Source organism: Schistocerca gregaria, chromosome 3, assembly GCF_023897955.1.
Source record: "Schistocerca gregaria isolate iqSchGreg1 chromosome 3, iqSchGreg1.2, whole genome shotgun sequence".
NCBI lineage: Eukaryota > Metazoa > Arthropoda > Insecta > Orthoptera > Acrididae > Schistocerca > Schistocerca gregaria.
In genome coordinates, this window is record NC_064922.1 from 757,135,953 (window position 1) to 757,161,562 (window position 25,610).

The window sequence follows — 25,610 nt, forward strand, 5'->3', positions numbered from 1 at the left end:
TCGAGTTATCGAATTCCAACGGATTTCTTTAGGAACTCATGTGGATCACCTCACACTTTTCGTTATTTAGCTTCAACTGCCACCTGACACACCATACAGCAATCTTTTCTAAATCGCTTTGCAACTGATACTGGTCTTCAGTTGACCTTACTAGGTAAATTACAGCATTATCTGCGAACAACCTAAGAGAACTGCTCAGATTGTTACCCAGGTCATTTATATACATCAGGAACAGCAGAGGTCCCAGGACGCTTCCCTGGGGAACACCTGATATCACTTCAGTTTTACCGATGATTTGTCGTCTATTACTACGAACTGCAACCTTCCTGACAGGAAATCACGAATACAGTCGCACAACTGAGATGATACCCCATAGGCCCGCAGCTTGATTAGAAGATAAAGAGAGATTCGAGCCCACACGGAGGCTTACTGGCAACGCTCTTCCCGCGGTTGGAATAGGAAAGGGTGCACAAAGTACCCTCCACCACACACCGAAAGTGGCTTGCGGAGTGCAGATGTAGACGGCAAATGACGGTCTGCGAGCAGTGCGTGGACGAGTTCAGCAACATTTATCTTCTTGAATACTGTCAGGTATTCAACTAAATACACAGGGAATACAATTTTGAACAAGGTAAAGTGGAACCATCACATAGTAAATTTTGCGTTTTGTGGGGAAGGCGAACCAAAGACAGCGCTTTGTTGGCAGAAGGTGGAGCAGATATACTAAAGAGACTGCATACATTACGCTTGTGCATCCTCTTCTAGAAAATGGCGGCGCACTATGGGATCTTTACGAGATAAGATTGACAGAGTACATCGAAAAGGTTCAAAGAATGGCAATTCGTTTTGCGTTATCGCAATTCGGGAGAGAGGTTAAAATGAATATGACAAGCGGGTCGGGGGACAGCCATTAAAAAAAAAAAAGGACCGTTTTCGTTGCGGCGAGATCTTTTTACGAAACTTACCACCAAATTTCTCTTCCAAACGACTAAAATATTGTGTTGGTTTCCTCCCACATAAGGAGATACGGCATCGTGGTGAAATAACAGCAAGCAGAGCTCGCGCCGCAAGATTTGTGTGTCCACTTTTATCACGTACTGTTTGAGAGTGAACGGTCGAAAAATAGTCTCAGAGTGGGTCTATCACGATACGTCACTTATATTCAACGGCTACAGCGCCTCAGTACTAAATTTTACGTATTTTAAACCTCATTAGTCAACTTTATATCCTGTTAGAGCTCTTGCCATTGGCACTCTCATCTTTCGTGGTTGTCTCAGACAATTATGCGCAGTTTGCCCCAATTTCTGGTAAGGATTACTCACAGACCAAAGGGTTCCATTGCAAATCCACTTCAGTTGTGAATGATATATCTTTCATTCGGCTCCTACTTTTGGTGATTTGTAGCTCCATTGTCGGCTGCCATACAGTGGTTTGTTAAGTCATAGGTGTGGGAATGGCAGGTCAGTTAAACACAACAGATCCATCTGGCGTCTTTTAGGAAGCACAGGAGCAGCAAAAGGTGCGTCTTCCTCACCAGTACATAATGAATTGACAAACTTCATGTAATCGTAGGTGGCGTTTTCAGGAACTAACTGAGGATGAGCGCAGTTTCAGAATGTCATCGAATGGCGCTATAAGCCTTCGAAGGAGCGAACGCCTGCTAGATAGGCCACCCTTTCGGCACCAAACGTGAGCGTGTAACAAACTGCAAGTGGATCTTCTCGCTAAAGGCACACCTCTACGTGATTACAATACATTCTTTGGTGTTACGCGGAGGGCTCATAGATCCACTCTCAGACTCTTCGAACCTATTGCTTAAATTATGAATAAAAATCATCAGCAATGAGGGGCGAAGACGTCCGGCATAAGAAATCACTCTAATTCCTCCAGAGGCCTTTTCAAAGACGAGCGGACAGATGTTCAGGGCACTCTCTTGCCCTTGGGGTGGGAAACAGCCACCAAAACTCGGAAGAATCAGCAATGATCAACGGCATGAGGATGCATAAGGCAATGGAAATTACTACTTTAAAGACAAATAATGTGTATCCTCAGGACAAATGATCTGCAATTGAAAAAGTGCCATGATGATTTCTCCATTGGCAAAAGATTCCTGATTAGATCCTCATTATGACCTCTGGGAGGGGACTGCCTAGGGAGAAATGACAATGAGAAAAGGATGGAATAATCAACGAAGGGATAACATTTTACGAGCTGGTGTATGGAATGCCAGAAATTTTTACGTAGTAGGAAAGTTCGAACATTTGAAAACTGAAACACAAAAGCTCAATTTACAAGTACTATTTGGAAAATCACAAGGCGCCATGACGAGGCTGTATGGTGGGTGATCATACACCTCCCATCGAAAACGGCGCAGGATCTTCTTCGTCGCGCTTGCAGTGTGCGGTCGAGAATTGTCATGAAGAAGGAAACGCATAACAGGTAGGTTATGCGAGCTGCACGAAATCAGGCGAAACCTTTCAGCATCCACTTCACACCTGGCGGGAGACATTATTTTCTGGTCATATTAAGTGCTCACTGTGCTCAATGTGCACTCAGAACTGAAAAGTGCTTATGAAGCCGTGGGCGGATATACTAGAGACAATGTGCAACATTTCTGTGCAAAGCATCACAGAGTTTTCTCTGGGGTTTTTATTTCACGACCGATTGGAGGTTAAAACAATATCCGCCGCAAATTACTTGTATGTCTGTCTTGACCACAAAATAATTTATTCATTTCCTGGACTGTTTCGGACACTGGCCATCTCAAAATGGCATGAAATAGATTAATACAAACCTGTCATCGATGTTGTTGGTACAAATTACAAGTGCCTATATACGATGGGGTTCCTGATTTAAGTATTACATTGAAGGGATAAAAAAGTAAATAAAATTACGTGCATTAAAAATTACATAAGACAGTATCAAACGACCTGTTATTATGAGAGAGTAATATGTATTATATTCCTCAATGTGATGTTGAAAGACGTAAGCTAAATTAGTAATGGATTAATATTACTGTAAACGGTACTTATAATTAGTACCGAAGACACTGATGAGACACTTAATCTAATAAATTAACTAATTTAATATTGTCTTAAAGATAGTCAGTGGAAGACTGCAGGGTAGAGTTAAATTAAATCTGCAGTTGTAAAAAAAATGAGTTAAGTCAATAGGAGCTACTTTCACGATAATGAGATAAAACCGTTTCTATTAATATTTGTTAACAGTTTAAACCTGGAATGCTTTTTAAAGGATAGGGGACTATGGAATTACTGCATAAAAATAATAAGTGTTTTCAAGCAAACAATGTAGTATCTCTCACAATTTATTTGGTGGACTTACGCCTTTTCCAGTAAATAAGACACGATAATTGTTTATTAAACTTCAGGTATCATTCAGACATCATATTTTATATAGCTTATTAGAAAAATAAATGGTTTCAACTGAAAAGTGACGCATTTACTTCAATTTGTATGGTAGACTTTTTAAACATTACTTTATGTGGTGCAGTGTATTTAAATATCGTAGTAATAATACAGATTGCAATATTTTACTCAGTGTCCTCCGAGGTTATTGGCCATTCCAAAAAAACAACTTGTGCAACATACTTCATTACTTTCCTAATGTCTTCAAGATTCTTTGCATTAATCGGTACACATCCTTATGGTTATGATGGTCGCATAGACAGTTGGACATTTCGGACTGCTGGCAAGCTCCTGGGTTTCCTATGTGGTGCTCAAACGATAAAAATGATATCATGCTGAATCTGATTTTTCTGTCCTTAGGTACATTTTCAGAAACACTTTCTAAAGACAGGCATGTCTGTTTATAGTAGGAAGTCCGGCAGACTTTGAAATCAGAAATGTCACTTGCGTTCACCGAAGTAACAGTATATTTCTTAGAGTATGTGCTGAAAGAATAATTTCTACACATTGTTTTAAAGTGTGAACTCTGTCGGATTTCCTGATTACCTTGTTTATTAATCCAAATTGTCTGTCAGATGGAAGTAGGAGTGACCCCTTACAGGCAAGTAATGAGAGATTAGTTTGAATCTCCCAATATCTACAAGTGAGAAAGGAATCTTACCATTGAATGATTCCGATCCTGTAGGGGGCAAGGATCAAAAAACAAACGTAACTCTGTACCTTACTACGTATTTCACTGTCAGTACAGATCTTCATAAATGAAAAGACTTCGTTACAACCCCTTTTCGCTTGACCTTCATGAGAATTTCCTCTTTTGAAGTTATAGATATTTCGTAATCTGCGAAAGGCTAATAACCCGTTTTCAAACGATATCGACTTTACGCGGGACGAATGCCTTACGTACAACGATGAGCCAAAACATTAATAGCTTGTTTGTCCATCTTTTGTCTATTTTTGGAAGGGAATGGATCTCTGATTCCGCGTGTCAGAGATCCGACAGCTTTGTAGATTTCTGGATGTACGTTGCATTAGATGTCTATGCACAGGTCATGTCATTCGCGTAAATAACGGGCGGTTGTATTGCGTAATCCGCGATGGCGCCTGAATGTGCCTATATGGCTTCTAAAGGGTTTACATGCGGCAAACGTGGTCACCGAAACATCAGCGTGAGTTTACTATAAGGCTCCTCAAACCGCTGTAGCACGGTTCTGGTTCCGAGGCAGGGATAATTACATTGCTGAAAGATAACATCGCTGTCAGGGAAGACATCAAGCATGAAAGGATGCAGGTGGTTATCAGCTGTAAGCATGTCTTTGTTTACTACCACAGGTTCGGTGCAAGAGCAGGAGAACGTCTCCCATAGCGGAATACTGCTCCCACCAGCCTGCGTTCGTGGCGCGCTGCACGTTTCAAGCCGCTGTTCACTTCGATGACGGCGTTTGTGGAGACGATCACCGACCTAGTGTGGCAAAACCTGAAGAGCCGATATGTTTCCATTGATCAACGGTAGAATCGCGATGGTCCCGTGTCCACTGCAATCGTAACAGACGATGCCGTTGAGTCAGCATGTGAACACACACAGGTAGTCTGCTGCGGAACGCCATGATCAGCACTGTACGACAAATGGTGTGCTCCGAAACACTTGCGCGCTCACCAGCATTGTGTTCTTTCCGCAGAGATGCTACAGATCATCATCCGTCGTACTTTACAGAGCAGACAAGCCTCTGAACCCTTCGTTCCGTGAAGAGTCATGAAGGTCCAGCCATTTAGCGCCGAGTTTCACTATCATTGTAGCTCTTTCCGTAGAGTTCACGACAGTAGCACTTGAACATTCTACCAGCTTCGATACACTCATTGACAGGCTTTGCGTAACAATATTCGGCCCTTTGTCAACGTCGCTTATCTCAATGGATTTCCCCATTTGCAGCCCATATGTTTGCTAGGGTGATCCACGTCCGTGTCTGCTCTTCTTACATACTTTGGTTACCACGTCACATGCCCACAACGTCACCATATGGCATCAAACGTCGCGGTGGGCAGTGGTCATAATGTTTTGGGTGATCGGTATATAAGCACGGGATCTGCCTCCTTTTTCCACAGAATGATGCATATTGCGTTACAGAGTGCCATACAACTACTAACTCGATTTCAGAAATACGGTGACTTAACCCCCTTTTCCAGTTCCTGATTCAATTATACAAATGAGAACTTCGTTTGACGTGCTTCAGATTCTTTATAACAATTAATTTCTTGAAAGAAATTTGGATGGCGACGACGGTCCAAGATACCTTGTTGTTGTTGTTGTTGTTGTTGTGGTCTTCAGTCTTGAGACTGGTTTGATGCAGCTTTCCATGCTACTCTATCCTGTGCAAGCTGCTTCATCTCCCAGTACCTACTGCAGCCTACATCCTTCTGAATCTGCTTAGTGTATTCATCTCTTGGTCTCCCTCTACGATATTTACCCTCCACGCTGCCCTCCAATACTAAACTGGCGATGCCTCGATGTCTCAGAACATGTCCTACCAACCGATTCCTTCTTCTAGTCAAGTTGTGCCACAAGCTCCTCTTCTCCCCAATTCTATTCAGTACCTCCTCATTAGTTATGTGATCTACCCATATAATCTTCAGCATTCTTCTGTAGCACCACATTTCGAAAGCTTCCATTCTCTTCTTGTCTAAACTATTTATCGTCCACGTTCCACTTTCATACATGGCTACACTCCATACAAATACTTTGAGAAACGACTTCCTGACACTTAAATCTATAATCGATGTTAACAAATTTTTCTTCTTCAGAAACGCTTTCCTTGCCATTGCCAGTATACATTATATATATCTTCTCTACTTCGACCATAGTCAGTTATTTTGCTCCCCAAATAGCAAAACTCCTTTACTACTTTAAGTGTCTCATTTCCTAATCTAATTCCCTCAGCATCGCCCGACTTAATTCGACTACAAGATACCTTACGACAAACGGATTTAGCAATAGCCGGACTCAAACCACTGTTCACTTGTCCTTGATTACGTCACTGCCGAGGACATAATCCGGTGAATGCCAACATTATGGTCTTAAGTGAGTGAAGTACAAGGTCGTGGTAGAGATCATATTCAGTAAACCCGGCCCATCCAGACCAGTGCCAGAGGCACAAACACCAGGTTAACGCTAGGGGGCCCCAGTGAGACATCTGAAGAGTAGTAGTCACTATGGGCGTGAGGAAGTGGAGTATGAAATAGGCGATTTGTAGCAGGTACGAACCCGTTCTCGGCGTTTTCGAACCAGAAGCGGTCGGCGTCGCGGATGCGGGTGAACTGCTCCCTGATGATGGCGCGGAACAGCTCGCCCGGCCCGTCGTCCGACTCGAGCATGCCGCCGATGTAGAGGTCGACGTTGTCCAGCCGGTTGTTGTACACCGAGGCGAGCCTGCGCAGCAGGTCCGGCCGCGCCGCGAACAGCTTCCGGTTGATGTGCGACCACTCCTTGATGCGGGGCAGCCTGAAGTACGACCTGCGGACAACAACCCGTCTCACAGCGTCCGCTTGCATTTCAGTCGCAGAATTAATCTAGGCACCAGAATGAGATTTTCACCCTGGAGCGGAGTGTGTGCTGATATGAAACTTCCTGGCAGGTTAAAACTGTGTGCCGGACCGAGACTCGAACTCGGGACCTTTGAATTTCGCTGGCAAGTGCTCTACCACCTGAGATACCAAGCACGACTCACGTCCCGTCCACACAGGTACTGGCGGAAGTAAAGCTGTGAGGACGGGGCGTGAGTCGTGCTTGGGTAGCTCAGATGGTAGAGCACTTGCCCGCGAAAGGCAAAGGTCCCGAATTAGAGTCTCGGTCCGGCACACAGTTTTAATCTGCCAGGAAGTTTCTTAATCTAGGCATTATTTTCTGTTTAAAGCTGTATGGGTTGTGTAACCTTAGGTTGCAGTTGTAGTGTGTGTGGGGGGGGGGGGGGGGGGGGGGGGAGCTGAGCACTGGGCGACTAGAGCAGCGTGGCAACCACAGCAGAACAGACGGCGAAACGAATGATTTCATGTATATGATGCCTGTGAGGTGCACTTTAAATCAGAATACACGGACCTATAAAAGCGCCATTATTTGATGGTGTTGAGCAAAAAAGATACACTACAGGAAACGTCAGTCTGGGTAGCTCAGATGGTAGAGCACTTGCCAGCGAAATTGAAAGGTCCCGAGTTCGAGTACCGGTCCGGCATACAGTTTTAATCTGCCAGGAAGTTTCTTAATCTAGGCATCATTTATTGTTTAAAGCTGTATGGGTTGTGTAACCTAGGTTGCAGTTATAGTGGGGTGGAGGGGAGGGGGGAGGGGCTGAATACTGGGTGACCAGAGCAGCGTGGCGACCACAGCAGAACAGAGACGGCGAAACGAATGATTTCATGTATATGATGCCTGTGAGGTGCACTTTAAATCAGAATACACGGATCTCTAAAAGCGCCATTATTTGATGATGTTGAGCAAAAAAGATACACTACAGGAAACGTCAGTCTGAATTTTTTTAGACTTTGTTGATCCAAAGTTTTCATTTTTGCACGCTGTTTCTCAGCTACTGTCAGAATTTGTGAGTTGTTGTTCTTTTTTAATTTTTTTGCAATAAATCGTCACTTTCCGCACAGCTAGGGTGGCGCTGCGACGCACAGTTAATTTAAACATGCAAAAACTTTAAAGGAAAAAAGAAAATATTAACGCTTGCTTGAGAGATAGTGCAGCATCCATTTTGCTTACGTTTTCCGAATTAATTTTGAGAAATTATTTTATTTACTTACATATTTTTAGATCTTGATGGTATTTCTGGTATTGCAGAGCACGAAGTTGTTCCCCTGGTGCGAGGCCATGTCTAGAGCTTATTTTAGAAATCAGTCTCTTGTCATTCTTCTTCTGGGTTTCGATGAACTAGTCAGGGATATGAACTTTCGCTACTCCTCGGATTGTTCTGATTGTACGAGTAAGCCATTGAATTATCGACTCAAGTCTCGTAAACGTTATTCATCGGGCGATAGTCTGTTGCTTGACGTAGGCCAAAACGATCATGTTTTAATCGATAAAGTAGTGACAGGTCGTGATTTTAGCGCAGACTGGAATTAAGACGTTTCTCGAGAACGAAAATCTGCTCTTTAAAAATCTACATGGGTTCTGCAAACAGAGACGTTGCGTAACTCAGCTCACTGTACTCCTTCATGAGATCCATAGCTCTGCAGACAACGGCTCTAAGGTTGATGCCGTGTTCGTTGACTTCAGGAAGGCACTTGACACCATTACGCTCTGCCGTATAGTGAAAAACATAGGAGCTTACCGAGTGTCGGACCAGATTGGCGACTGGATTCGAGACTTCTGTGCAGATGGTATTCGTCGCACTTAATGGAACAAAATCGGCATAAAAGTAAAGGCAATTTCCAGAGTACCTCAAGGAAGTGTGGCAGGAACGCGACTGTTTACAATGTGCGTAATTGATCTAGTAAAAAGCACCGGATGCTATTTAAGAGAGTTCACAGATGACGCGGTCTTCTATAGCAAAGTAGCAACGCTAGAAGACGGTACTGATTTGCAGAATGACTTGCAGAGGATTGCTGAATGGTGTGTGATAAGGTTTTGAGGGCACACGACAGCAAGGTCTTTAGCGCCCATTCCGAATGAATGGTGCAGGCGGTGCCAGTTGACCGTGAATGTAAATAAATGTAACGTTGTGCGCATAAATAGAAAAAGAAATCTACTGCCGTTTAACTACACTACTGATGAAGAGAAACTGCTGGAAACAGTATCTACCGTAAAAGATATAGGAGTAACTAACCAGAGTGACTTTAACTGTAATGACCACATAAAACCAACAGAGGGAAAATCGGATCCCAGACTGTGATTCATAGAAAGAGGCTTAAGAGAATGTAACTCTCCACGAAGGATGTAGCTTATAGGTCGCTTGTTCAACTCTCTCTTGAGTCCTTACCAGGTAGGACATAGAAGCGATAGAGGCGATACAGCAAAGAGCAAGTTTCGTCTCGGGATCGTTTTGTCAACGGGAGAGCGTGTTATGCTCAACCAGCTCTATTGGCAGACACTATCGTGATGCCATTTTTCAACAGGACAACGCTCGTCCACAGATGACACGTGTCTCTATGAACTGTCTGTGTAAAGTTGAGGGACTCACGTTGCCAGCAAGACCGCTAGATCAAGGTCAAACGCGTCCACAGATGACACGTGTCTCTATGAACTGTCTGTGTAAAGTTGAGGGACTCACGTTGCCAGCAAGACCGCTAGATCAAGGTCAAACGCGTCCACAGATGACACGTGTCTCTATGAACTGTCTGTGTAAAGTTGAGGGACTCACGTTGCCAGCAATACCGCTATATGAAGGTCAAACGCGTTAGGCTGTAGCCAGCCTCGCGCTTCATTCTGATTTAGGATATTTATTGAGTTAGTAACAAGATAGTTGGATTTCGTTTTTGAGAGTGTAATACATGCGAAATACAGGGCTTGATTGTCAAGGGACAGGAGAGATGATTGCTGAGGTTGCCCATTCCTAATTTTAATAAACCTTGTTATACAGATTCTCTGTGTAGTTAGAGGGAAGAACAGCAGAGCGGAAGCCAAGGGATACCGTTAGGACGGGTCTCGTGGGGAAACGGCCGCCCCGAGTCATTGTATGGGCTAAGGCCGGTGGTCATTCCGCCACCGTCATTCAGGTGGGTTGGCTGCTTCTGTGAGCGGATGGACGTTTCCCTGAACTGGCGGTGCGTGGGCTGGGGCACTCCACCTGCCGTCTCCAGATCGTCCGCGAGACCACCATATTTTCTATAGAGTGTCTACAAACTGCCAGTGACCAAACGCATAGTGGTCGGGTGTTATCGGACACCAGGCTGTGGAAACCGTGTGGCGCCAGGCATCTTGACAAGACAATACTGCTTCGTAATTTGGGAAGAGTAAAACTCCACCGTCAGAATCTACCTTGTAGGCTGGTACCACTATTAGAAACAGAGTCTGCATGGAGTATCGGCGGGAAAGAAAGCTGAATTACGGTTGGTCGGTGTTCGCAAACTATGGGAATGGTGGCTTACCATTCGTTGGAACTCACAGCTTCCCGAAAACGTTTCGCATAATGAGCGTGCTCTTTTGAGACAAGAATTCCCACTCGGAGAGTTAGAGACATTCATTTTGATTGGCCTACATGCAGTTTTGGCGGTGTCTCGTCGTAAGGGCAGAAGTGGCAGAACACAGGTTTTTAGATGCAGAATGGACGGAGCCTTTTTCGGAGACGTTTAGAACGCAGACGTCTTCGGAGACATTTGGGGAGGAAAGAGCAAACAACAGAAATTGATGCGAAGTAGTACTTAACAGTCCATCACCTTGAACCCGTTTAAGTTAACGCATAAGTCTCGCAAGGGAATAGGTACGATTTGATCTTACTTAATGTTAATAGGTCATTCTTTGTGTTTGACCTCTTGGCCACGATTTTGTTGGGTTTTCATGCATGCTTATCCACGTCACTTATCGAATCTATGCAATCAACATCACAAGACCGATTCCGCTTTTATATTCAATTAGACACTGTGTGAAGTCTGTTACCAAAGTAATCTCAATGCCCTCATGAGCTACACCGCTCATCCTAACAGTTTAATGTGATTATTTCCATGAACGTAGGTTCCGCACTCATTTCTCATAAGAGAACGAAATTGTTTGCTTGCGTTCGTCATTTATTCGATTAACTTGTCAATAATTTATAATGGTTCTGAATTCATGTTTATTCCAGTAGCCAGCTGTCTCCTACGATACTTTCTTGTTTATTAATTTAATACAAGATCTACAGCCACCGTTTCTCTGCGAAGGCCAATCTTCCATTCTGTATCCTTGCACGTGCATCATTACAATACTTGCGAAACATAGTAGGGCGATTTGTATATCGAGAGGGGATAATCAGTATACATCATAGGGTCATTTCGTAAAAGAATATACTTAAACCCAGTGGCGTCTTGCATTGAAATGGGCCTGTTCCATTTCTCGGCGAGCATGCCTCAATAGGGGCTGCAGCAGCATTATGGCATCCTTCCCAATGGAATCAGTGGGTGTGTCTACATCTACACCTACATCTACATATCCATGATTACTCTGCAATTCAGAATATATGACTGGCAGAGGGCTTATCGAACCACCTTTAAGCTACTTCTATGCCGTTCCACTCTAGAAAAACGTGAAGAAAAAACGAACACGTACTTATTTCCGTGCGAGCTGTGATTTCTGTTATTTTATTATGATGATCATTCTCCCTGTATATGTGGGTGCCAACAAAATATTTTCACACAATGAGGAGAAAGCTGGTGGCTGACATTTCATGAGAAGGTCCTGCTGCAACCAGAAATTCCTTTGTTTTAATGACTGCCATCCCAGTACGTGTATCATATAAATGGCACTCTCTCTCTATTTCGCCAATCTTTGACCTTGTTCAATGTCTCTCATCAGTCCTATCTGATGCTGATCCCACACTGCTCCAGAAGAGGGCGGACAAGTGTAGTGTAAGCAGTCTCTTCAACAGACCAGTTACATTTTCTAAGTGTTCAGCCGGTAAATCGCCGTCTTTGGTTTCGATTTCCCTACACCATTATCTGCGTGACAGTTCCAGTTAAAGGTATTCGTAATTGTAATCTCTAAGTATTTAGCTGAGTTGGCAGCCTTTAGATTTGTGTGATTTATCGTCTAACTGAAATCCAACAGATTCTTTTTAGTGGTAATTTAGATGACTTCACGCTTTTCATGATTTGGAGTCAACTGCCACTTTTTCCGTCATTTTTCAGTTCGTTGTTGATCAGCCAACGACTTTACATGACAGTAAATGATAGTATCATCTGCAAACAATGTAAGAGGGCTGCTCAGACTATCTTCTAAATCGTTCAAGTAGATCAGGGACAACAGAGGATGTACAACACTTCCTTGGGGAGTCCCAGGTTTTGCTTCTGTTTTACTCGACGGCTTTCCGTCAGTTGTTACGAAGAGTAGACTTTCTCGCACGGAATCAGGAATACAACTGAGACGGTACTGGTTGAAATGGCTCTAAGCACTATGGGACTTAACATCTGAAGTCATCAGTCCCCTTGATTTAGAACTACTTAAACATAACTAACCTAAGGACATCGCACACATCCATGCCCGAGGTAGGATTCGAACCTGCGACCGTAGCAGCAGCCCGGTTCCGGTCTGAGGCACGTAGAACCGCTCGGCCGCAGCGGGTGGCGAGACGGTATTCCATATGCACACAGTTTGATTATAAGTCGCTTGTGAAGCGTTTGAGTACGGAACTTTCTAAGAGTGAGCGGTTGTATAGGATTGCTAAGTATGGTGCTATTGTATCAGCATACTGTGAAATGAACCTGACTGATATACAGTCTGGACCGGAAGCCTTGCCTTTCTTAAGTCTTTTGAACTGCTTGGCTCGTCTTGGCCAGAAGAGGTGTAACGTCATACTAATAACTGGGCTAGTGCTGCCAAGTTATTTACAAATTTCACTAGATTTTTTAATCACTGAAATATCATCACATACCCTCTCAACCCGTGGAGCTTTATTTCGTTTCCTCCTCGCTTTACGAGTGCTTCGCTTTTCTTGTGACGCAGTGTACATTCATGCAAGAATCATACTGATGAAGAATCTTTTAGAAACGGCAGGCGCGTGTTGTGCAGCTGACCTGACGGTGTTGTAGTCGGGCAGGCCGTTGTCGCGGCCGCGCATGATGTTGAGCGCGCCCAGGTCCCTCCTGGAGAATTCCATGGGACCGAACAGCTTGTCCCGCACGTCGGAGCACAGCACCGTGTCCTCGCGCTCCGCGATCTGCGACGCCATCCCCAGCAGCAGCTCCTCCAGAGAGCTGTTCGACAGCACGTCCTGCGGCAAAAACACTTACTTTTCAGTCCTCGCTTCTCTGTCTAACGCCGTTCTGCAAAGTAACAGGTTTGATATGACAAGCAACGACGCAAACATCGATGATCAAACTGGAACCCTTGAACCTTGTAGTTGACGCAGACAGTCAAAAAATGGTTCAAATGGCTCTGAGCACTATGGGACTCAACTGCTGTGGTCATTAGTCCCCTAGAACTTAGAACTACTTAAACCTAACTAACCTAAGGACATCACACACATCCATGCCCGAGGCAGGATTCGAACCTGCGACCGTAGCAGTCGCACGGTTCCGGACTGCGCGCCTAGAACCGCGAGACCACCGCGGCCGGCGCAGACAGTCAAAGAAGTCGTATTTTGAGTCCATACATATTACAAATATGTATGTATAAATGTTCCAAATCTCCTCGTATACTGCTAGACCGATTTCAGCCTTACGTGATACATACATCACTTAAGTCTGGAAAGAATCGTTATCGGGGTAAGAGCCACTTACTATCAGAGGGGAGGGGGTGAAAAACGAGTATAGCCCATGACGCGCGAATACCCACACTATAGCTATACAGTATTTCAGAATGAGAGCCCTTAGTGACTTACGAGAAACGTCACACATAATTTCGTCCTTTACGAATCTTTTTCTCGCTGACAACCCGACAAAATTGTAAAAGGAAAAAAATACTTAAAGAAATCTCTTTTATTGGTGACCTGTTGCAGTCCAAAGACGGACCACCTCGGGCCCGCACTCTATAGCTAATGTGTGGAGACGGATCCGTGGAGCACAAAGTTGACTTGTGGACACGGGTCCACCCGGAAGGAATTGCGGAAGACTTCAGAGACTTCTGCGGTTCCTGCTCCGTCGATCCGTCTCCACACATTAACTTTGGAGTACATTCTGAAGACGGTCTACCTAACGACTGCGACCGGCTAATAGTAAATGTGAATTCTGCGACCTAGACTGGTTTTTAAGTACAATTGTAAAATTGAGCTCTATTTTCCGAAAATGTTTTCGAAAATACGAAAAGGATAAAAGATAATTACTAACTACATTTTCGCTGTTTGTACAGTAAAACTACCGCACCAGGCACGCCGCTTTAATTTATTACTTCGTTGCTACTAACTCTGTTCGCTACAAACTTCGCAGATAACATCCACACATGCTACTGAATTTATCTACAAAATTATGTTATTGTACGACACATAGTTCAGAAGGTATGACTGCGATGAGTAAAAATGAAATTGCAGGCTCAAATTTGCTACAGATACAGGTGAAATATATGTGAAATACATTAAATGAGACATGTCATTAAGCGCCTAAGCTACGAGTAAAAGCTCCTCTTAAGTCCCTGGATCAATTTCAGCCAAACTTGGTACACAAATTACTTACTATCTGGAAAGAAATACTGAGAGGGTGACGACCAGGAACTCCCTATTAGGATGGGAGTGATAACTTGGAGAGAGAAGAGGGAACAACGAGATCGACAGACAGAGAAGGCAAAGGAGGACATAGACAGAGCTATGGAGGAAGAGAAAGACAGAGAGAGGGGAGGGAGAATGGACAGAAAAAGAGAAGGAGATTAAACTTTTTCCTGCTCTTAGCTCGGATGGTACTGCAACCAGTAATATATGATGAAGAAGCAAACAGTCTTGGTTGCAGTGTTGTAATTATTACTCATTTACCAATGACGCTTTTAGCCTGATTCACGCATCTTCAGATTCACTGATATTAGATGGTGTTAGGCAAATGGGTACGGAGCATACAAAATGTCACAGCAAATAACTGCCCTCATCAAATATTCGGAAACAGTGCGCGGTGTGCTCGTTGAAGTATGCAATGTTGTCTAATAAATACAAACCGGTATCAGGCCTGCACAGATCTGTCACCATGTTAACACGTTGGAGGTATGGTAGTTCATAATCGGGCAATGTAAACATAGGATGGGGGAAATAAAAATCTCCCGAACGAGTCGATACGATTGGACGTGAATTTGTGCCAGCATTAACGTAGGAAAAGAGTTACAGCAGTTAGTTCTAACAGGATGGAGCAACTACCTATACAGCCGGCCTAACCTTGGAGCACATTTACACAATCTCACTCCTCACAGAGTTGTTAGCAGAGGTCAGTCTTGTCACGGCCCTAGCTGGTCACTCAGGTCACCTGAACTGTCATTGTGTTATTAATTTGTGTGGGGATCCCTCAGGTCTAAGGTGTATCGTATCGCGACAACCCTCTTAGTATTCAAGAACTGCAGCAGAAAATTTCGGATGTGATTGCAGCAATTCCAGCAGTCCAACTTCGATCGGCCTTCAGCAACTTGTTGACCAGGGCCCAGAAGTGCCAATAGATGAATTGTGATCACTTTCAACATGTGCTATAGTCAGGTTAATGCTGTATTTCCTTTCCTCTGCTGTGTTTCTTTTTACCCTGGACTTCTGTTTTCCGTACCACTTTTATTTGCTCCACCCTATAGTACTAAAAACGAAAAACGTAACAGTTAATGGGATGTGTGGTTACTTCTAGCTACCACGTATGGTTGATATCGTAATGGCATGCTCTCTATAAAGTGGCTCAGAGCGCTGTCGACAGTCGATTCTGTTCCTGGAATCTGTGGCTGATGTCGGAAAGCATTCATGGTACTAGGTGGCTGACAGACTATAATTTACTTCCACAGTGCATTCCAAACAAAGATGGAATGTCAGTTGTTTGTTGAGCATTTTAATATCAGGTAATTAAGGCAAATATAAAACCTCATAGTTGTTGTCAGAAAACTAGTCTAAATACTCGTCTGTAGTAAACTATAAAACTGACAACCCGTTAACTTCCATACATCAATTTGCTCCCCAGAAGCATTTCACTTAATATAAGTAACTGTTACAGAGCTTACAGCAATTGAAAATTCCACTCTTGTGACTAAAGTAACTCTGAGTGAACTATTTCATGTTTAATTGTGATGTTTTATCTGTACTTAATATGTTTATTAACAGCATGTCCGCTGGATATCGGCATCATTCTGTTCCTGCGAAATAATCAGTACGTTTCAAATATTATTATTAATAATGCAAATTACTACTACTATTTAGCATTACAAGCTACGAAGACTTCGCCGCACATTGAGTGATACTGAGTCACTGTGCTCTGTCGATGGAGAATGCATAGGACACTTGCCGGACTCATGCCACTTCCCCGTGCGATTCTAGGGACAGAACGTGCGGACCAACTTCAACAGCAGATAGAACATTAATTTCCCCTCTTCTGTCGTCATTTGCTTCCTTCTGTTACGTTGTCTGTGTGTTACACTATCACATCACGTAACTGCCGAGATGGTTGACGACTATTGGGATATCTTGCAGCATACAACGTACAAGAACAAACTACGTCCTCCTTGCACTCTCCACACACCATGGGCATGTAGGCTTCTTCTGCCTTGGTAAATCCCATCGTCCACTCATGACCTACTACTCGGACTGTCACACGCCAACGACTAGCAAGCAGCAGTGCACTCAAGGAACAGACAAGCAAACTGTAAACCAACATAATATCGTCCCTAGAAACTACGCAGACTGAATGGCACAAACAAGTGTCGACGTTTAAACTTTCCAAAAAACGATACTTCGTAAACGGTTGCACTTTAATCATGGAACAAACTCCACTGATATTCTGATTAACCCTGCTTTTAGTTTGTTAGTGCCAGGAGGCGATCTTTCATTCAAAAAGGCGTATGTTTGCGAAAGAAGTCACTTTCTAAGTAGTATTACAATCTGTTTATTGGCTAACGACAAGAGCCCCTGACTACCAATTAATTCTATGAAAACAACACATCAATCGAAATGCGGTGCAAATTTCAGGTGATTCACCCTGTATTTCTCACGTATATAAATATTTCACAAAGATTATTACTGCGTAAAGTCAAGCGCCGGCACGCCAGTCGGGAACGACAGGGAAGGGAAGGCTGTGAGGAGAAGTCAGCCAATCGCACGCTGACCGGACCTTCCTCCAAGACGACAATGCGACAGCAGCGGCCCCTGTGTGGAGAGGACATAAGCGCCGCGAACGGCTGGCGACGACCCAGTTCAATAGCAGCTTGAATGGCTCTGAGCACTATGGGACTTAACATCTGTCACCAGTCCCCTAGAACTTAGAACTACTTACACCTAACTAACCTAAGGACATCACACACATCCATGCCCGAGGCAGGATTGGAAACTGCGACCGTAGCGATCGCGCGGTTCCAGACTGTAGCGCTTTGAACCGCTCGGGGTTTGTGATGTTTCTGGCGTTGTATGCTAGTACACATCTGTGTAATTGCCAAAGTTATGTATTGTAATTTTCTTGTTGTAATAAATCTCATTAATACGACTTGTTTGATTGTTTGTCTATCGAGCCGAGTATGCAGGCTTCTTAGACACTACAAAAATGGTTCAAATGGCTCTGAGCACTATGGAACAACTGCTGAGGTCATCAGTCCCCTATAGCTTAGAACTATTTAAACCTAACCAACCTAAGGACATCACACACATCCATGCCCGACACTACAAAGATGTAACTTATTCCATCTGTATCTCTAGCGAATTACGACCTGTAGTTTTCTCTGAGTTCCGAGGACACTTTTAATTCGGCCAGTAACTCGTTGTCGTTTCGAAAAAAAATGACTGTTGCTGGCAACTGTCTGATACGTCGAGCGACTCCAGACAGTACTGGGCCGTGTGGCATAATCATCTTTGGCCGCGATACACGTTGGCAAAAGTGTTGGCTCGCTGCAGTGCTCGCTCTCATGATGTGGTTGAGGCACTGAACAACGCAAATAAGAGACAGATGGCGCTTTACATTTTAAAATTATTCCAAGTGTATTGCTAACAGGAAAAAAATACCGACATTTCGTTTTCGGACTTTCTACATGATACCCCTGTTCATCCTCACACCCACCTCTAGCGGTACTACAGCTATCTTACTTCCGGAATTTTTATACAAATAACGAGTCAGTTTGGCTCACAGTGCTGCTAGCTTTCATGAGTTATGCTTTTATGTCATCCCTTATCTTCCCAAGCCCTCAGTAATAGGCGTTCTAGGGTGTCTGTCACAATAACGTTTTGCAGGCAACAGGTGGTATGTGTGCCAATTTTGGTAGAAAATCTAAGAGAGATATGTTGATATGTTACTATCCTTACACCAAGTCCCGCTACCCCGACTCTAGAGGTGAAACGTCATCGCGACTGCCATCAATAAGTCTAGTGACGCCGAGAACTATGGCTTTGATAATAACATCGGTCGTTATCGAATAGTTTTACATATGACATCATCACAACCTCGCCCCTACCGCTACGTGTGGTGTATTACTACTAAAATATTTTTGTACAAATAATTGTACAAATAATATGTATACAATATTTGATTTAAATTGATGGAGATGTCCCTGAATGAAGCTTATATGTCCCCTATCTTCAGCCCTGCCGGGGTGGCAGAGCGGTTCTAGACGCAACTGTCTGGAACCGCGCGACTGCTACGGTCGCAGGTTCGCATCCTGCCTCGGGCATGGATGTGAAGTCCCATAGTGCTCAGAGCCATTTGAACTATTTGAACCTATGAGGGTTCTTTCCTCCACTGGAACCCTCGCAGGCAGACGAGCAACAACTCAGCAAAGTTTTTCATAATGAATAAATCCGCTCCAGTTTTAAGTGACAAATACTTTGTTTTGATAAAATCTTACATACGACTCGCGGGTCTGGATGTAAATCCCATCTTCAAGCGCTTGAAAAAACAAGGGGAACTAAGAGGGATACTGTACAAAATTAATGAAAATCAGAGGGTTCGATAAAATGTGAACGTCCGGTCATATCTTGATTGTGTACGAGAGAATCGTTCCAGTCATGTACAAAATCCAGCAAATTTATGAAGTAGCATTCGAGGTCCCGTGCGGGTGAGGCATGTGAAGATTCTTTGAGTCAACCAGCACCGCAGTGAGTTAACGGGGCCTAAGCGAAGAAACCATGAAAGAATCAGGAAACATACTGATAAGCCCAAAAATTATGACCAATGCGCACTACAAGGTTGGATGCCTCCTGGTGGTGCAGACGCAGAAAGAGAAGTATTTAAGCAGAGCAGAGAGGGATAGGGGATTACAATAGCGAAGATATGCGATGCAAATGGAGAAACCCAGCGAGATAAGCGACTTTGCCGAAGGGCAGATTATTATTACGCAGAGCCTGTGAACGAATATCTCGAAAACGGTGAAGCTGCTCGAATGTTCACGTGCTACTCTCGTGGGCATCTACCAAGTGGATGAAAGGCAGTGAAACTACCACTAGACGCTAAGTGATTAAATGTCCACGAGGATTTACAGAGCGTGGGGTTTGAAGGCTTGTCTGCTCTGTAAAGCAGGGTAGATGGTAATGTGTGGCATCTCTGCCGAAAGAGCACAGTGCTGGCGCACGCGCAAGTTTCGGAGCTCACCATTCATCGTACAGTGCTGACCATGGAGCTCCGCAGCAGACCACCCATACGCGTTCATTTGTTGACCCAACGACAACGTCAGTTATGATTGCAGTGGACACGGGACCACCGGGGTTCGACCGTTGATCAATGAAAACGTGGCGGCTCTTCAGGTGAATAACATTTTTGCCACACTAGGGCGAGGGTCGTCTCCACAAACACCGTCGTCTCCGCCATCGAAGTGAATGGCGACTCGAAACGCGCAGCGCGCCACGGAAGTAGGCTGAAGGGGGCAGTACTACGCTAGGGGAAACATTCTCCTGCTCTGGCAGTAATCGCAGCCACCAGTTCGGCCACGAACTACCTGCATCCCTTAATGCTTGATGTTTTTCTTGACGACGATGTCATCTTTCAGCAGTTGTCCCTGCATCGAGGCCAGAATCGTGCTATAATGGTTCCCTTAGCATGATAGGGAAATCGTGTTAATATCTTGTCCACCAAATTCGCCTGACGTAATTCCGATGGTTTCCATCTGGGTCGCTGTCGAGCGCCATCACCGCGTACAGAAATCAGCGGCCATATGTTTAAGGGAAATACATGACTTGTGCGCTAACACCTGGTACCACATAGCTCCACAAATCTACTAATGAACTGTAGAATCGATGATACGCAGAATCGTTGTTATATTGCTTTACGTAGGAGGCCCAAGGAGCTATTAAGTATGTGGTCATAAAGTTTTAGCTTGTCAGTATAAACACTTATTGTCAGGGTAATGTGATCTACGAACCAACTGCAAACGGCTATACATGTGGCACAGGCTTCAAGTAAAATGAAGACACAAATGCCATAGAATCCCAAGTTTTGAACCTCAGAAGAGTGCCCACCTCGCTGCAAGCCCGGTCAACGGACTGACGTGCGAACGGCAATGGAACGCTTTAATACACATACTAGAACTATTACCGAGGGCGGGATGGACAACCGAGGAAATCATAGCTAACAACATGGCCATACCCCCACGCTTTCTCCCAAAAATGGTTCAAATGGCTCTGAGCTCTATGCGACTTAACTTCTGAGGTCATCAGTCGCCTAGAACTTAGAACTAATTAAACCTAACTAACCTAAGGACATCACACACATCCATGCCCGAGGCAGGATTCGAACCTGCGACCGTAGCGGTCTCTCGGCTCCAGACTGTAGCGTCTAGAACCGCACGGCCAGTCCGGCCGGCCTTTCTCCCAAACGCCATCCACTACCAAGAGCGCTAAAACGATATTACTGTATGAAAGGTATTAACTGAGCTAGGCCAAGTATAGAGCAAAGAATAAAGGCAAAAAGTGTAATATATTATAAAGCAGTTATTAAAAAATAAAAATATTTAAAAGGTATGATGAAATTTTCCAGGAATAAAAATAATAAAGGCATATTGCAGAATATAAGAGCGGCGTAACCGACATACCACAAATTAAACATGATAGTGGACGATATGTCAAATATACAGAGTATGTCCTATTAAGAGTACAAGGCCATGGATGTGGACAGTGAAACACAACGTATAAGGTAATCTACATAATCATGGTGCTTGTTTTATACAAATAAAGGGTTTGTCAAGTACAAAGGACGTTCAAAAAGAAACGAGCCGGCGTCTGGAATGCGTAAACCGGTTACAGGAGGGTAATATCGTGGTGTGTGTAACGAGGTGTGGTTCCGACCAGGGAGTGGAAGTTCACAGCCCGTCGGTAGAGGCCATACGTGCACGACACGTGACTATACGGAGCTAGGTTTTGTTGGTTCTCTGATAGCGGAAGGAGTAGGAGGAACGGACATTCATGGACGAATGTCACAAGTTGTAAGAAGGCTGTTTAGGATTTTATGTTGGTAACGCCACGTAGCGCTCTGTATGAAAATTACTGACTGTGCTGTGTGCAGTGTGTGGCTGGTTGGCATTGTTGGAATATTCGCTTTTGTAGTGTTGGATGTGAACAGCGCGTAGCGTTGTGCAGTTGGAGGTGAGCCGCCAGCAGTGGTGGATGTGGGGAGAGAGATACCAGAGTTTTGGGAGATTACTATTGAGCACGATCTGGACGTGTGTCTGTAAGAAAACGGAAATTTGTTTAATTGGATGTCACAAAATTATATATAAACTTTTGAACACTATTAAGGTAAATACACTTTTGTGAGGTAAGTGATTCATGAAAGCTATATGTTATTGTTGATCAGGACCATTATTTTTGTGGGAATTATTGCGTTGCGCTAAAAAAAAAATTGTGTTTCAGTTTAGTGATGATCAGAAAAAGTAAAGAGAAAACTGTCTGAGTACGTTGAGTTTTGCTAAGCTGTTTGAAAATCAAATAACGTAGAAGTTTACCAGCACAGTCATTCATAATTTTTCAAAGGGGACGTTTCAAAGTGCACGGCGAGCACTGCATATCCCTTGCAAGGGTCAAGGGGTGGCACAAACGCTTCAGGAAAGGACAGGTGTCGTTAGCCGATGATGTGGAGCACCACACTGTATTACCGATCACATCATCCAGCTGGTGGATGCACTCATTACCCAGGACCGCCGAGTGACAGTGAAAGTCATAGCCGCCGTGATCGGATTGAGGGTCGAAAGTGTTCACAGCCCCATGAAGGGACGACTGCACATGTGCAAAGTGTGTGCCCAATGGGTGCCCCACAGTCTTCAACCATCCCAGAAAGCATGTCGAATGGCCCACTGTCTTGCTCATCTGCAGCGCTATGCTCGGGAAGGGATATGCGTTCCTGGCATGAGTGGTGGCTGGAGATGAGTCGTGGTGTCATCACTTCGACCCAGAATCAAAACGACAAAGTCTCCTGTGGAAGTATCAATGGCCACCACCACCAGAAAAAGCCAAGGCCATCCACACGAGTGCAGGAAAGACAATGTTGACGTTCTTTGACGAAGATGACATCCTTCTGATTGACTTCCTGCAACTTACTCGCAAACCTTGACCACCCTTTGCCTAGCGATCAAATCGAAACGACCAGGCAATCTCACCCATAGGGTCATTCTGCTCCACGACAATGCAAAGCTTCATACGGCAAACAAAGTCGCAGTACTCCTGCACAAATTCAAATGGGAGGTTCTCGGCCACCCTTCACACAGTCCGGACCTCTCTCCCTGTGATTACGTCATTTTTGATCCCCTAAGAAAGAATCTGAGGGGCAAACGATTCACCTCGGGCGACGACGTCCAGCTGTACGTGCGGAACTGGCTAACACTGCAGCCGCGGGAATTCTATGAGACAGCCATTCACCACCTTGTGTCACAGTGGGACAAGAGTCTCAACAGCCAGGGTCAATGCTTCTAACAGTACTGGTTTCTGTGATTATGCCTCCGGCTCGTTTCTTTTTGAATGCCCCGTATATGACTGAAGTGGATTTATGCGTCACCACAAACTTTAAAAACAATTTTGGATGTCTCTCAAAGAGTATACTATCACCTAAGTTTCATAGGAACCGGGTGAATGTTATAGGAACGCACAAAAGACGAACAAACAAACAAATACACTACTGGCCATTAAAATTGCTACACCAAGAAGAAATGCAGATGATAAACGGGTATTCATTGGACAAATATATTATACTAGAACTGGCATGTGATTATATTTTCACGCAGTTTGGGTACTTAGATCCTGAGAAATCAGTACCCAGAACAACCGCCTGGGCATTGAGTCAAACAGAGCTTGGATGGCGTCTACAGGTACAGCTGCCCATGCAGCTTCAATACGATACCGCAGTTCATCAAGATTAGTGACTGGCGAATTGTGACGAGCCAGTTGCTAGGCCACCATTGACCACACGTTTTCGATTGGTGAGAGATCTGGAGTATGTACTGGCCAGGGCAGCAGTCGAACATTTTCTGTATCCAGAAAGGCCCGTACAGGACCTGCATCATGCGGTCGTGCATTATCCTGGTGAAATGTACAGTTTCGCTGGGATCGAATGAAGGGTAGAGCCACGGGTCGTAACACATCTGAAATGTAACGTCCACCGTTGAAAGTGCTGTCAACGCGAACAAGAGGTGACCGAGACATGTAACCAATGGCACCCCATACAATCACGCCGGGTGATACGCCGGTATGGCGATAACGAATACACGCTTCCAATGTGTGATCACAGCGATGTCGCCAAACACGCATGCGACCATCATAATGCTGTAAACAGAACCTGGATTCATCCGAAAAAATGACGTTTTGCCATTCTTGCACCCAGGTTCGTCTTTGCGAACACCATCGCAGGCGCTCCCGTCTGTGATGCAGCGTCAAGGGTAACCGCAGCCACGGTCTCCGAGCTGATAGTCCATGCTGCTGCAAACGTCGTCGAACTGTTAGTGCAGATGGTTGTTGTCTTGCAAACGTCCCCATCTGTTGACTCAGGGATCGCGACGTGGCTGCAGGATCCGCTACAACCATGCGGATAAGATGCCTGTCGTTTCGACTGCTAGTAATACGAGACCGTTGGGATCCAGCACGGCGTTCCGTATTACCCTTCTGAACCCACCGATTCCATATTCTGCTAACAGTAATTGGATCTCGACCAACGTGAGCAGCAATGTCGCGATAAGATAAACCGCAATCGCTATAGACTACAATCCGACCTTTATCAAAGTCGGAAACGTGATGGTACGCATTTATCCTCCTTACACGAGGCATCACAACAACTTTCACCAGGCAACGCCGGTAAACTGCTGTTTGTGCGTGATAAATCGGTTGGAAGCTTTCCTCGTGCCAGCACGTTGTAGGTGTCGCCAGCGGCGTCAACCTTGTGTGAATGGTCTGAAAAGCTAATCATTTGCATATCACAGCATCGTATTCCTGTCGATGAAATTTCGCGTCTGTAGCACGTCATCTTCGTGGTGTAGCAGTTTTAATGGCGAGTAGTGTAGATATGATTTTTTATTTTAGATTTGTGTGGTGCGGTTCCTAAAGCGCAGAGCAGATGGCCGGCGGCCCTGGGCGGTTGTACTCACGTTGGAGTCCCACCAGGTGGAGCAGAGGCGGATGGCGCGGTGGCCCATCGACGTGGAGCGGTAGCGGCAGGCGGCGTCGCGCCGGTAGATGCCCGGCGGGATGAGCGTGTGGCCGAAGCGGAAGGCGGCGCTCTGGAAGACGTGGCTGACGCCGGGATGCACGTCCGGCTTGTAGCCCTCGTACGGCGGCAGCGCCTCCCCCATGAACGCCGGCAGGTACTCGTACGCGATGATGTTCTGCAAGGCAGGCAGGCACCTCAGGTCAGATAACGCAGGGCGAACTTCCCAAACAGTGCTGTGCAACTGTGGCCATAGGCAGCAAGACAGTCGGAAGGGAAACAGTACTTGAGAAGGCAATGGGACAGGGCCTGTCACCGATGTTATTCATTCTGTAGGTTGAGCAAACAGTAATGGAAACAAAGAGGGCATTTGCTAAGAAAATTAAAGTTCATGGAGGAAAAAAAAGAAAAAATCGCATTTTTCTCACGTGTTTTTAGAGTAGTATAGTGATACAGATTTTGAACATTATCAATGAAAAATCGCCGCCTACACAAAATATAGCAAAGTACGACGTATGATATGTAGTATATTAATCTTCTACACAAGGGATATGAACATGAAGGTAATATTATATAGCGAGAAGATGACGTAAGTGAAGATGAGATAGGAGCATGATAGTGCGAGAAGAATTTGACAGAGCAGTGAAAGACCGAAGCCGAAACAAGGGTCTGGGAGCTGCCGATAGTTTGGGAGAGTGATCCATGACAAAACTCTTCCATTTGGTGTTCAAGATGTATGAAACAGGCGAAATATCCTCAGACTTAAAGACGAACGCAATAATTCCAAATCGAAAGGAAGAATGTGCTGATAGG

At 44.7% G+C, this 25,610-nt stretch overlaps 1 protein-coding gene across 1 annotated transcript in view; it reads right to left on the minus strand.

The window, feature by feature from the left end:
- LOC126355596 (dual oxidase) overlaps positions 1 to 25,610 on the minus strand; it is a 582,817-nt gene that overhangs the window by 103,168 nt on the left and 454,039 nt on the right. The window contains exons 7-9 of the mRNA XM_050005959.1: positions 24,739 to 24,975; positions 13,116 to 13,312; positions 6,682 to 6,930 (exon numbers count right to left, since the gene is read on the minus strand). Of these exons, the coding sequence (XP_049861916.1) occupies positions 6,682 to 6,930; positions 13,116 to 13,312; positions 24,739 to 24,975 (683 nt within the window). The remainder of the gene's footprint in view (positions 1 to 6,681; positions 6,931 to 13,115; positions 13,313 to 24,738; positions 24,976 to 25,610) is intronic.